At 46.2% G+C, this 12,376-nt stretch overlaps 2 protein-coding genes across 4 annotated transcripts in view; both read left to right on the top strand.

The window, feature by feature from the left end:
- Positions 1-2,429, top strand: part of LOC135919777 (zinc finger and BTB domain-containing protein 14-like) — a 115,159-nt gene extending 112,730 nt beyond the window's left edge. Inside the window, exon 8 of the mRNA XM_065453694.2 lies at positions 727-2,429. Coding sequence (XP_065309766.1) covers positions 727-1,153 — 427 coding nt within the window. The 3' untranslated portion in view covers positions 1,154-2,429. The remainder of the gene's footprint in view (positions 1-726) is intronic.
- Positions 2,430-8,341: 5,912 nt separating this feature from the next.
- Positions 8,342-12,376, top strand: part of LOC135921382 (uncharacterized) — a 52,249-nt gene continuing 48,214 nt past the window's right edge. The window contains exon 1 of one of the 3 annotated variants that reach the window (XM_070526023.1): positions 8,342-8,569. In XM_070526023.1, coding sequence (XP_070382124.1) covers positions 8,448-8,569 — 122 coding nt within the window. In that variant the 5' untranslated portion in view covers positions 8,342-8,447. The remainder of the gene's footprint in view (positions 8,570-12,376) is intronic. The other 2 variants (XM_070526025.1, XM_070526024.1) reach the window with 2 other exon arrangements.

The following is a 12,376-nucleotide window of genomic DNA, read 5'->3' as shown; positions in this document are numbered from 1 at the left end:
AGATCCGATGGTACTACGAAACGAGCGGTAGCGCGAGTCTGCATGAAACCAATCTTCCGCGCTTATGTCACTGAAGGGGCAGCTATCATTGGTCTCGGCCTCTCGACCATTCAAGGCTCGCATCTTTTGCCACTCCGCATTCGCTCTTTCATCTTTCGCTCTCGTCCTTCGCTCTGTTGCGCCACCGACGCTCGCCGCAAGAATGCGTCATTAAGAGCTGCGCAATAAAACGGAGACCTATTTTACCCGACGCAAAACAGTCTTTCTCAATGCCGAATGTCTCACAACCGAAAGCACGCTTCTCGACTTTTGCCTGAATACTCCTTGTGAGCGTGTTGAAGACGGAGTTGTATTTTCGATACTCAGACTTGCTAGTTTTTTAACTTGCTGTCACTGAGAGATACTTCTAATCTCCTGCACCTGTTTCGTGTAGGAAATACGATGTATTAGATGATGCAAGGCTTCTGTGCTGCTTGCCACTCGAACGAGGAAAATTCATTTCCAGGTTAGCATCACAGGGCACCGAAAGAACCACCGTTCAAATTCTGCCAACCCGGAGCCCAAATCGAGCATCTAAATATCAATACAGCATATTAGCGCTAAGAGCGAGTCGCCTTACCATTCACGCGCGATTTTTTTTGTCAAACACTCTATTGGTCAAAATGTGTTTGGTCGTCCCATAACAACAGTGAGCCATTTTGAGCTAATTTGCCCGTATCCTTGCAGGAATGCTACTGGAACCGGAGGAATGGAGGAGCAAGACTCCTGTGGTGTCAGAGCAAGTGTTCAATCGTCTGCCAAGAAGTTGAAACACGAATGTCAAACATGTGGTAAATTTTTCACAAGGGCTGTCCATCTATCTGGACATTACCGCACGCATACCTGCGAAAGACCATACAAATGTGAAATATGTGCGAAATCATCCGCGCAAAGGCCGAATTTGCGTGATCATGAACGGATTCACACAGGTTTGAAACCCCATATCTGTCAAATATGCACTAAACCGTTCAAAAGCAAAAGGGAACTTAACAATCATCTCAAATCACACAGTAACGACAGACCTTTCGTTTGCGACATATGTAATCGCTCCTTTAAGCACAAATATACTCTCCAAAGACACCGCGAAGCATTTCACGAGGACGGAACACCGTAGGAGTGCAAACAGTGTGGATATCGGTCCACAAAGAGAGAATACATCGACGCACATCTCTGCCAGAATACTGGGCGCTAATTGTGTGGAGATTCGTCTAGACATGCATTTTAACGAATTGCACACCCCGTGACGCATACGGTGGGCAGTCTTAACAGTGTCACTAGTGCGCAAGTGCTGTAAATCGCCCATGGGCATTGTATATGAACGTGACCATGCACCCGTGCAGGAAAAAATAGGCGCTGACATTCTCCCGCCGGGGTGATAAACTAACCGGACGCATCGTGTGGAGAGGCGGGCTTCTTTTGACGTTTAAGACTGCTGAGTGAAATGCAAGACGTAAATGATGCCGCTTGATTTTCCGAAATTACGAAAGGAAACGTCGTCTCCAGCAGAATTCGGGATGTTTGAATATCGAAGTATATTGCACGTCCTGGCTAGAGCGTGCTGTTTGCACAACTATGTTGTTCGCCAAAGTAGCTTTAGCGAACTCATTCATAGACAAACCCTAATGAGCAGCAAGTTCGTGTTTTGTGTCACTAGAAGGTTGAAACGTTCGCACAGAATCCTTGACACGTAGTTTAGTTCTGTGCAAATGGTCTGAGAGTGTACTAGTAAACAAGCTTTACCTTATCATCGTTTTAATTATTCTGCAGTGTAAATAGAAGAGAACACCTCTTATTAGGAAACATTTTCAAAGAAGGCAGTTTTCTTGTCAACTAAAAAAAATGTCTACCAATATTTGACGTCCCTAGGCCTTGCTGCCTCCCAAAGACCAATTTTATGACAATATGTAGACATAAACATGCGGACATTGATGTCCCTTACAAATTGTTCAATGCACGTAATGCTTTGGTTCACTCTTTGGCTCTTTTAATCACAGCGAAGGTTTTTCTTCTTTATCATGCCGATGAGAAAACTGAAACTGAATTAGACTGAAATCATATGTAGCTTCACAATATATGTTCTACCAGAACGAATATTTTAGCTGTTGTATTAACGTGGAACTTCTGTCACCTTTAATGTGCATTTTCTCATTCATTCTGAAGGCGTCCCTTCTCCCTTGCCCTGCACTCTATTACAGCTGTAGAATTTTTAGCCTGATGTCACAAACGTGTCCCCGCGAGCGAGATAGCTTTTAGCTATACTATTGACACCCGTAGTTCGTATGTCTTCTTGCTGTGGGCGCGTTTCACCGGATGCGCTTCTCATTGCATGACGCGCCTGCATGCATCAAAAGGTGCTCCGAAGTTCGGTCTTATTTTTGGTATTGTTCAATTTTTATCACCGAATTTCACGCGCAACGCAAATACATTTGTGCATTCTGGAAGGCACGCGAGCACCAGCGATGCCGCTGGAATCTTCTACGAATAATGCGCGAACAGCCGACGCTTGTTAATCGTAAATCTCTTGTTCGACGATCGATTCATGTGCCCGGCACTATTTTTCTACCCGAATGTAACTTGTTTTGTGGGTTCCGGTTCGCCCAATAAAGAATGGTTCGTGAGTGATGGTTCTTGTTACTGTGTTATTTGTCGTATCTACAACGCGACATCTCGTAGAGGACCTTCGTGGTGACTGATCAAACCCTACCAGTCATGAAAAATATTGGAGGACGCTTAAGCTTCACCTTCGACAGTGGAACGCGATAGCGATATCGCAGCCCGTTAACGCTGCCCATTAATAAACGCAAGGGTATTGGGGCATCCTCGCACCTGTCCCCGCATGGCCCAAATGCGCTCAAACAAGACGAAGGGGAGAAGCGGGAGAATGGTGCGCAGCTGTCGGGGCAGCGACGTACATTGCCAGGAGGGGGTCTTCTGAGTTTGCCGCAAGATGGCTTTGCGTGTGCGCCAAGCGCAGAAGAATTGTAGCGGTAACGTACTTCGCTAGTCGTTTAACTCTGACTTCTGTAATTTACATGCTCATAATAACCGATATGAACCGCCGTATGACTTTCTACGGAATGTTTATAAGGCAACGCAGCATTCACTAGAGGCGCTTTTGTCCCGCTTTGAGCCATCGAACTCGTCGCTGAGTGTTAGCGTCTCCTTCTCATGGAGACCCTGGTTCGATTCCCACCCAACCCATTTCGGAAGTTATTTATGAATTGCCTTCCGGGATTTTTCGCTCATGGCCAACGCCGCCGACAGAGACACCAACGACACCAGCTTTTCTGCGACACGAGCTCCTTAACGCTGTCGCGTTAACATTGTCAACATCGCCATGGAGGATCGAGCTAGCCGCAGACTACGCCTGCCGCTTTAGTACGGACCTCTGCCCGAGAAGACCAGGACGATCATGACCCCAACAAATTCCACTGTGAGTGTGCCCGTGTCACCCGCAGTGACGTGTGCTGCAAAGCCAAGGAAGCCACCGATAATTAGCGGATCACCATTTGGAGATCTGGAAAGCTGGCTGGAAACCTTTGGAAAACCACTATGTTTAACAATTGAATCTTTGATGAGCTGCAGTTTCACAGTGCATTTCTGCATACATTCACGAGCGTCATGCCCAAGGAGCCAGCCGAAGTTGAATAGGGATGCCGAACGAGAACACCGTGACCCTCGGGGCAGAAATTCAGGCACTTCGACCCACAAATGTCCGAGAGGAAAGCGTTCTTCCGCGCTGCGGTTTTAAACAAATGGTTTACACAGGATGGATACGTGAACCAGCCAAAACCATTCCAATATTCCTAACGGAAGTCACGGGTATGGAAAAGACGTTGGAATAACGCACTCAGCAACATCGTCGCCTGGTGCTCCCGCCGAGTTGAAAAATTCAAACACAATAAGCTCCGACGAACTCCGAAACGCCCCTATAACAGTCTCCCGTGAACTACTTCAGATGTTCTCTTCGATGCAGCTGAAGTAGCCTTAATTGCTGGCGTCATCTGGGGGGGAGGTCCAGCAAAGCGGGGGGTGTCCCAAAGGCCAACGTCACTTGCCCGGCCTCTGCATGGCAGTGTGATCTGTGGCACTGGTTAAATCATCTTCGCCCATTTTATAAGAGAGCTGGGCGACTCCGGGACCGTCGGGCTACATTACCTCCCATCTCCAGGTGAATTCAGAGACACGCGCGAAGAGCGTGCAAGCGCGGGCACTCAGCGGGCACACAACTTTCGAGCCGTTGGTGCCGAATACCCGGCATCATTCACTTGATCGCCCCCCCCCCAAAAAAAATAGAATTGGTGAAGAGAAAAGGTAGGGAACACAAACTTGAATTCTACTGTGACGCGTGGAACTCTTTCCTTTTTTTCAGTACTACTATAACGTTGCGGATAATGTATTCCAATGCGTGAGGGCTAATTAACCCTTTGATGATCATACTAAACTGTTATTTGAATACAAGCTTAAGGTATATATGAGTCCAGGAGAGGCATTTAAACTCTGAACAATCAAACTTCCGGTGATAGGCATCTGAAGATACCACGACTATGGCTTTGCCTCATTGGCTGTTACGGGAATAATTGTGCAGACGAGTCTGTCACTTATATTCCACAACTTAAAAGCCCCTCGAATCAGTGTCACTACAAGTAATTCTTAATGATAGATTGGTTATAATTCCTTCTATTTACCTTCAAGACAAATGCGTATTATTGGCAATAATTTTTTATGACCGGTGAGTGAATGCTGGTGGTGAATGCTCAACTATTTGTAGCGAGACTCTCTCTGCGATGCCAAAGGTAAGCTCACGGATCAAGTTCTCGTAACATACGGTGAGTGATTAATAAAGAGGAGGGCATCTATTTAATGTATCACTTCATTAATATTGTTCTGCTGATTAGGCACTTGGCCCGTCTGGGCTTCTTCCCTACTTGGAAAGGAATTTCATATCTTTTTAGGCCATGAACGCATCAGACTAGCGTCAACTTTAATGCTGCAACACGCCTGTCCTCGGCATATTCCTATGTTGAAGCTAGCTTCGGATAACTGGTCGTACTTAAAAAAAAATCATGTCTGATTCGTTATTAGATAAGCAAACAGCATAGACGATGCAATAGAATACTTTAGCACTTCTATTACTGATGCCATAAAACACATGCAAGAATGAGGAAATGAGGTCTGATAAGATACGCGAGAAAAGCAAATCAAAGCATTGGGCACACTTGGTCGGTACCCAAACACGTAAAATTTTATCGAATTGAAGAAGGTAAGTCAAAGGATAGAACGACGCAAGGACAACCTAGAGAACAAGCTGAGGCAGCTTCTCTCTAGCATAAGGTACTGCACAGAATAGACGCAAGTCTGGTATGGGCTAACAAGTTCCCAATGGCAGGAAACTCATTCGTAGACCCTGATGAATGACTGAGGCAGGAGCCTAGAAGATCATGCATATAATCTTGGTAAACACTTCGATCATGAGTGTAACTCTACGCCTTAAATTCCACAATTTTTAACTTTTCCTTAAGATCTATTACAGCTTCTCTAATCTTCGAAGAACACTTCTCTTGCCTCCAGCACACTAATTATGCAGCGTTTTCAACTGGCCTACTTGTGCAATAATCAACTAAGGCTTTTAGGCAATCATTCGTGCACCCTGGAATTGAATCATGGTGATAGAGAGAGAGAAATCTTTATTCGAAGTCCTGATTTGGTCAATGGAGACAGGTGGCCAGGGTGCTAGCCCCACCGGTGCCTCGCTTCCTCAGCTGGTGGCCGGGCCTTGAGTCTTGGCGGCATCGTCGGTCGGCCTAACTAGCCAGATGTAACCCTTCGGGCATTCGCCGAGCAGCATGTCAGAGCTTGATTACTTATTTCATCATTTCATGTATCACCTCACTTCACTAGTGCTGAGTGGGAAACATAATTTACGACTATGGCGTCATCACTCCCAAGGATATCAACCTGGCTTCGGTGTCCACGGTTTGGCGCATGTTCTTGATTCGTAGCGTGTGACACGAATAAACACAGAAACATGACAAACACGTCTCACATGTCCAGGAGCAGTAATATAGGTCGAAGCACAGGCCAAGTAGGCATTCATGAAGCCTAAACCACATCGAAAGACAGTTCAGGGTGAGCCCATGCAATTGTGGTCTTTTTGTTTTTGAACTGAAGATATTTAGGTGAACCATTCCGGAATTTGTTGTTAATTGTGGCTCCTGCAATGTGACCCAATAGGGACGTGCTTCAAGTTACCTCGCACGCGTACGTTGTGCAGTTTCCATTACGCCACAAGCGCAAGGATGAACCGAGAAAAAAAGAAGTCAACTTTACACTGTCATTGCAGTCTTACACTTCATCCTGCACACACCTTTCCTTACACAATTCCAACATGTGCACTGGATGGGCGTAATTTCTTTTTCCTTAGCCTGTTTTTAACCGTAAGCTGGCACATCACTGTAGACTGCTTCCGATGAAGATTTGCTACCACCGAAAAAACAAATGTTTAGCGAAGATAACTTTTATGGGCATCACCGGGTGCGCACGTGCGCGGCGCAAGATACTTTCAAGCTTTAAGTTACAGCTGTGCGAATGAATTATGCTTCGATTTTCAACACCGTAAATGCATCGGCAAAACATGAATCTAAAAGCGCCCCTATTTGAGGCGCACAAAGTTGAAAAAAGGGAAACTTAGCTTGCTTTTACATACTTCAAAGAACGCATGCTTTGTCTGAAAGGTAAGCTCTTCCTGGGAAGGCCCATCATTTGACAAGCAGGTGCAAGGCGTCATTGAGCCAGTAACAACGAAGTTTTCTGGAAGGATAACGTTTACTGCAGGTGCATTTCGTTGTTTTAGCTTTTTTTACGATCAGTCAACGTGAATCAACGACCCGAGCGAGCTCGTCGTCTGAGGGAACTCCGAAGGTTGTAACACCGAAGAAGACATTTACTGATGCAATCGTTTGGTTCTTATCGCAAAACAACCTCATAGAACAACGCGCGTAGATTCACTTCATGAGGGTGACGTACAGAATTCCCGCGTGTAGTCAACTTCAATGTCCTATCAACTCTGCTTGCCGCAAGAAATTCCTTCTCTTGTACGCGATTGGTACGCACGTATTTTGAAATTTTCCTTCCTACGGCAGCTGAGGATGTCGAGCATTAAACTTGTACCGCAAGATATCGTTAAGAAATGTGGTCCTGTCTGCACGGTTCAAACATCAAGATTTTGCAATTCCGTTCAGGAATGTTCCTCTGGTCATATGGAGGGATTAGGATTGTCTAGTAAAATAATGAGGTGATGAAAACACATGAGAAACTTCCATTCCTTGTGCAGGACCTTTGCATTCACGCAGCAGTGCCTCGTGGATAATGAGGCAAATTGACGACAGGGCCTGTCATACTAGAAGAAGGAAATTCTGGCACCCACAACCCATATTACTTTTTGGAGCGAAAACGGTGACCACTGTAACGTGGTGCCAGCTGGTCGCATGTACAGCAGGAACTACACGTTGGTTGTTGTAGATGAAATATGTTATTATATTCGAGTAACATCGCTTGTCGGTTCGGAGCACCTATCGTTTACGTTCGGTAAATAATTTTCCTTCCAGGGCAGCAAGAAGGGTCTGAGCTATCTGAGCCGTATGAGTGGAAGCGGCCTCGGGGCGCTTACGCATATGTTCCTCGAACATGGTTGGGTGGAAAAGCCTTTTGGGATGAGGCATTGTCGCAAGAAACTGTCCTGTAGCATTACGCGGAGGCTCTATGCAACCCCCAAAACACACTGAAGCGAGCAGGAGTGATACTGTGCTAATAGAGAGCACCGGCATCACTTATACGTGCCTTCGATGTCTAACGTCAATCGCCGCTTGAATAGCTACACAGCCAGGGATAAAGCCAATGTTGACTTCACATATGTTGTCTTCAGATTTACAGGTGTAATTTGGACTAATTATATAGAGAAAAAGACTTTCTTATTCGCCATCGTATAAACGTTGGGTCACCTATTGTTCATTCTGTCTGTTCACTAATTTGGTCACGACTGCCAATATCTCCCGAGAAGAATTAGCACTACTCCTGAAAGAAGCAAATAATAATAAACACATGTTCGTGTCTACGGTTTTTGGCTGGGCCTGGGCTTTGCTTAAGTTTGTTTTGATGATTTGGTGTCAACTCAGCACAGGGCGCCGGGGCGCCTTGTTTAGCGTTCAAATATTAATACTTTAGCGTCAACATAGTGGCGCACTCTATCGTCTTTTTTTTCCAGATGGGTTTTACGATTTCATTCGAGTTGCCCAAGTGCCCGCCGTTTTACTGACTCTCTCATCCTTGGCACAGACTGCGCATGCGCGATCATTCAGTGAAGTTCTGTCTCAGAAAGACGCTAGTGCCCCGGAGCGTCGTCACCAGCCATGACTGAACAAAGAAGCGGTGGGCAAACGCCTCCCGCCTTTGCCTTCATCGAAGAAGCAACCCCGGGTACAAGCCGTGAAGGCGGCGAGGGAGCCTCAGGCACATGCGACGATATCCCTGCGTGAGTATTCCCGCTTGTGAAAGTTTCGTTGGATATTGTCAGCCGCAGGAACAACCTGAATACAGACTTTAACAGTTATACATTTGTTTGCACATCGAATTGGGCGTTTTCGAGGACGACTTCGATTCAGTGTTGCTGCGGCTGTTTATGACCATGATAAAGAGAAGTGCCTCCTGTTTTTCCATCAAAGTATCTATCCATATGAATATATAGACGCAGGAAAGGGACGACTACCTTTTAGGAAGGTTTATTACTGAACATTTGGCTGGTGGACCAGTTTTCGTCAGAATACTTTACTGTACTCTCTGTACTCTGTACTATACAGAGTACTTTACGTCAGAGTACCTTACTGTACTCTGAGGAAGGCTGGTCCACCAGCCGAAAACGTTCATTAAATAAGTCTTCCTAAAAGTTCGTCGTCTACTTCCTGCGTATGTTATGTCGGGTCCTGCGTGCTGAACTTTGAAGAAACCCCCATATATTTTGTTACGCCCACTTGGGGTTTGTTCTGGTTCAGTTACGATAGGGGACCAGACATTTAGAAGTGACTTTACTGTGCTTGCACGTACAGCGCAATGCATTATTTTAGGAATTAATATCTTGTGTGACTGGGGGAAACTTTGGATTGTGGAAGCGGGGCGATTTCTCTTCGCCGTGACGTGCAAACTTCTATGACTGATAACACCAGTGATGCCGCCGACGTTCTCGCCGTGTCGCAAGATGTGTGTTTGCCCCCGCAGGCAGGAATGTTTGAACCTGTCCATATTTCTGGCTCTCGGACAGGTTGTTTTTGTCGTTTATCCGAGCCCGATTATGACAATGCGCTCAAGAAAATGTGATAGTCCCTCGCACCCTCGTTGTCACCACTGATGATTGTATTCGTTTGTGGACAGTGAATGTTTCAACCCAATCGATAAGATTGCCGCTAGGACTTAAACTGGGAAGTATTGACGAGCAAGCCATTGTCAGCGTCGGAACATTCGACGCTGACAGTTGTGAGGAAGACAATGCTGTCTTCTAGTGAGCAGTGTCTGCTTGAAGGAGTGCTCTCTCGCTACGCCACATTGTTTGATTTTGCTCAAGGACAACGAGCGTCCCATACACCTCCAGCGTCTCGTATGCAACACCACTCCCATACAGGGCAAGCGACGCCAATTCGTCACAAGCCCTACCGCGTTTCACCTTCAGAGAGAAAAATCGTCGCCGAGCAGGTCAAAGAAATGTTACAGAAAGGAGTGATCCAGACCTGATAGACAGTGATAGACCTTGGGCTGCTCCTGGGACCCTAGTAAAAAAACTCGTTGAGATTCTGTGTGGACTATCACCGCCTAAACACCGTAACAAAGAATGACGTGTGCCCCCTGCCACGAATAGACGACGCCATTGACTGCCTCCAGTCCGCGTCGTATTTCTCTTGTTGATTTACGGTCAGGATATTGGCAAATTCCCATGTACCCCTCAGAGAAGAAGACCGCCTTCGTCACAACTGACGGCCCCTTTGAGTTCAACGTTATTCCCTTTGGCCTATGCAACGCTTCAGCGACATTCGAGCGATTTATGGATAACGTACTCCACGGACTCAAATGGGAAATTTGCATGTGCTATTTAGGCGACGTCATTACCTACGGCCGGACATTTCACGAGCACAATCAGCGCCTGTCGGTGTTCTTGACTGTATCCAGCAAGCTGGCCTTATTTTAAACTCGAAGATATGTCATCTCGGTGAGCGTGAAGCCCCCTCGTATTAGGCTTTCTGGTCGACAAAGACGGCATACCACCAGACCACGAAAAGATAGCAGTGGTTCGCGACTTCCAACAGCCACACCTGGCGACAGATCTGCGAAGCTTTTGGGCTTTTGCTCATATTTCCGGCGCTTGATCAAGGATTTCGCACAGCTACCCTCTCCGCTCACGTCACTCCTTCTCACTCACTCCTTCACAAATACTTGCAATGAGGACTGCTAAGTGCGAGTCGGCGTTTCAACAGCTGGAATTGTTGTTGACTTTTGGGCCGGTTCTACGGCATTTTGATCCGGAGGCGTCAACTGAGCTGCATACTGACGCCAGCGATGTGGGTGTTGGCACTGTGATTTTTCAGCTCTGCGGTGGCCTTGAGGATTTGATTGTCTACGCTAGTCGAACACTTACAATAGCGGAGACAAACTACACCGTTACTAAACTCGAGTGTCTAGCAGTCGTCTTCGCCTTTCATAAGTTCCGCCCGTATCTACGTGGCCGCGCTTCATGATAGTGACTGACCATCATTCACTCATTCACCCGGCTGCGTGACCCGGCAGGCTGGTTGGCCCATTGGGCTTTGCACCTTCAAGAGTGCAGCTTTTCCGCTAACTAGAAAGGCGGACGCTGTTACACAGATGATGATTGCCTATCCCGTCTCCCTTTGCCACACGCTAAAGCTGAGCATAATGACTTCGATGACTACCTAGTTTCCATCTCTTCGACTTTCCAGACCTGGGTACCTTCGAGAGCGAGCAACTTTGCGACCTTACCTTGAAACCGCTACGGGCAGCCGCATGTCAGTCAGCAGGAACAATACTGTTTACTTTTCGTAATGGTTTGCTGTGCAAAAAAACATAACTTGGCTGACTCGCAGAGGTCGCAAACCAGGCAACTACAGGGACGATCTCACCCATAGAGAGGAGATACAGTTAAAAACGGCCGAAGGGAAACCCATACCCAAGGTCCATAGGATCGAGGTGTTGGGGCTCATCATTGAAGCCAAGGGCAACAACGGAGAAACCCTCAGAAGACTGGAGGGAACTGTAGCGCAAATCATGAGGCTAATCAGAAGGATAACAAATTAACATAGCAGGATGAAAGACGAAAACACTATGAGGTTAATACAGGCCTTCGTAATAAGTAGAATAGTATACGTGGCACCGTACGTAAAATGGCAGGCTAGAATCAACTAGACTAGAATGCCTCATTCGGAAAACATACAAACTAGCCATAGGACTACCGATCAGCACCAGCACGGACAAGTTGCTGCAATTAGGCCTACACAACACAATAGACGAGCTCATTGAAGCGCAATGTAGGGCACAATATGAACGCCGCTCTAAGACTAGAGCAGGCAGACACATCCTAGAGAGATTAGACATAGGTTACCACTTTCAGCACGATGTCAAGATGGACATCCCGAGAGAGACGAAGGAAAGATTGGTAATACCTCCCATACCAAAGAACATTCACCCGGAACACAATAAGGACAGAATATATATATATATATATATATATATATATATATATATATATATATATATAATGAGAAGCCAACAAACACTGACACCAAGTAGAACATAGGGGAAATTGCATGTGCTTAATAAGTGAAATGAAGTAATGATAAATTAATGGAAATTAAAGTGGATGAAAAAACAACTTGCCGCAGGTGGGAACCGAACCCACAACCTTCGCATGTCGCGTGCGATGCTCTACCAATTGAGCTACCGCGGCGGCGTTTCCCCATCCACTTTCTTGGGTATTTATGTGTACTAGTAGAACCCTGGGAGTGAACTAGTACACATAAATACCCAAGAAAGTGGATGGGGAAACGCCGCCGCGGTAGCTCAATTGGTAGAGCATCGCACGCGACATGCGAAGGTTGTGGGTTCGGTTCCCACCTGCGGCAAGTTGTTTTTTCATCCACTTTAATTTCCATTAATTTATCATTACTTTATTTCACTTATTAAGCACATGCAATTTCCCCTATGTTGTACTTGGTGTCAGTGTTTGTTGGATTCTCATTATAATAATTATCGGGTCCCTCGGTTAACCCCCTTTCTTCTT

The sequence above is a fragment of the Dermacentor albipictus genome, chromosome 9 (genome assembly GCF_038994185.2).
Source record: "Dermacentor albipictus isolate Rhodes 1998 colony chromosome 9, USDA_Dalb.pri_finalv2, whole genome shotgun sequence".
In the NCBI taxonomy this organism is placed as follows: Eukaryota; Metazoa; Arthropoda; class Arachnida; order Ixodida; family Ixodidae; genus Dermacentor; species Dermacentor albipictus.
Note: the sequence above shows the minus strand (reverse complement) of the source record. Positions and strands in the feature narration are given on the sequence as shown.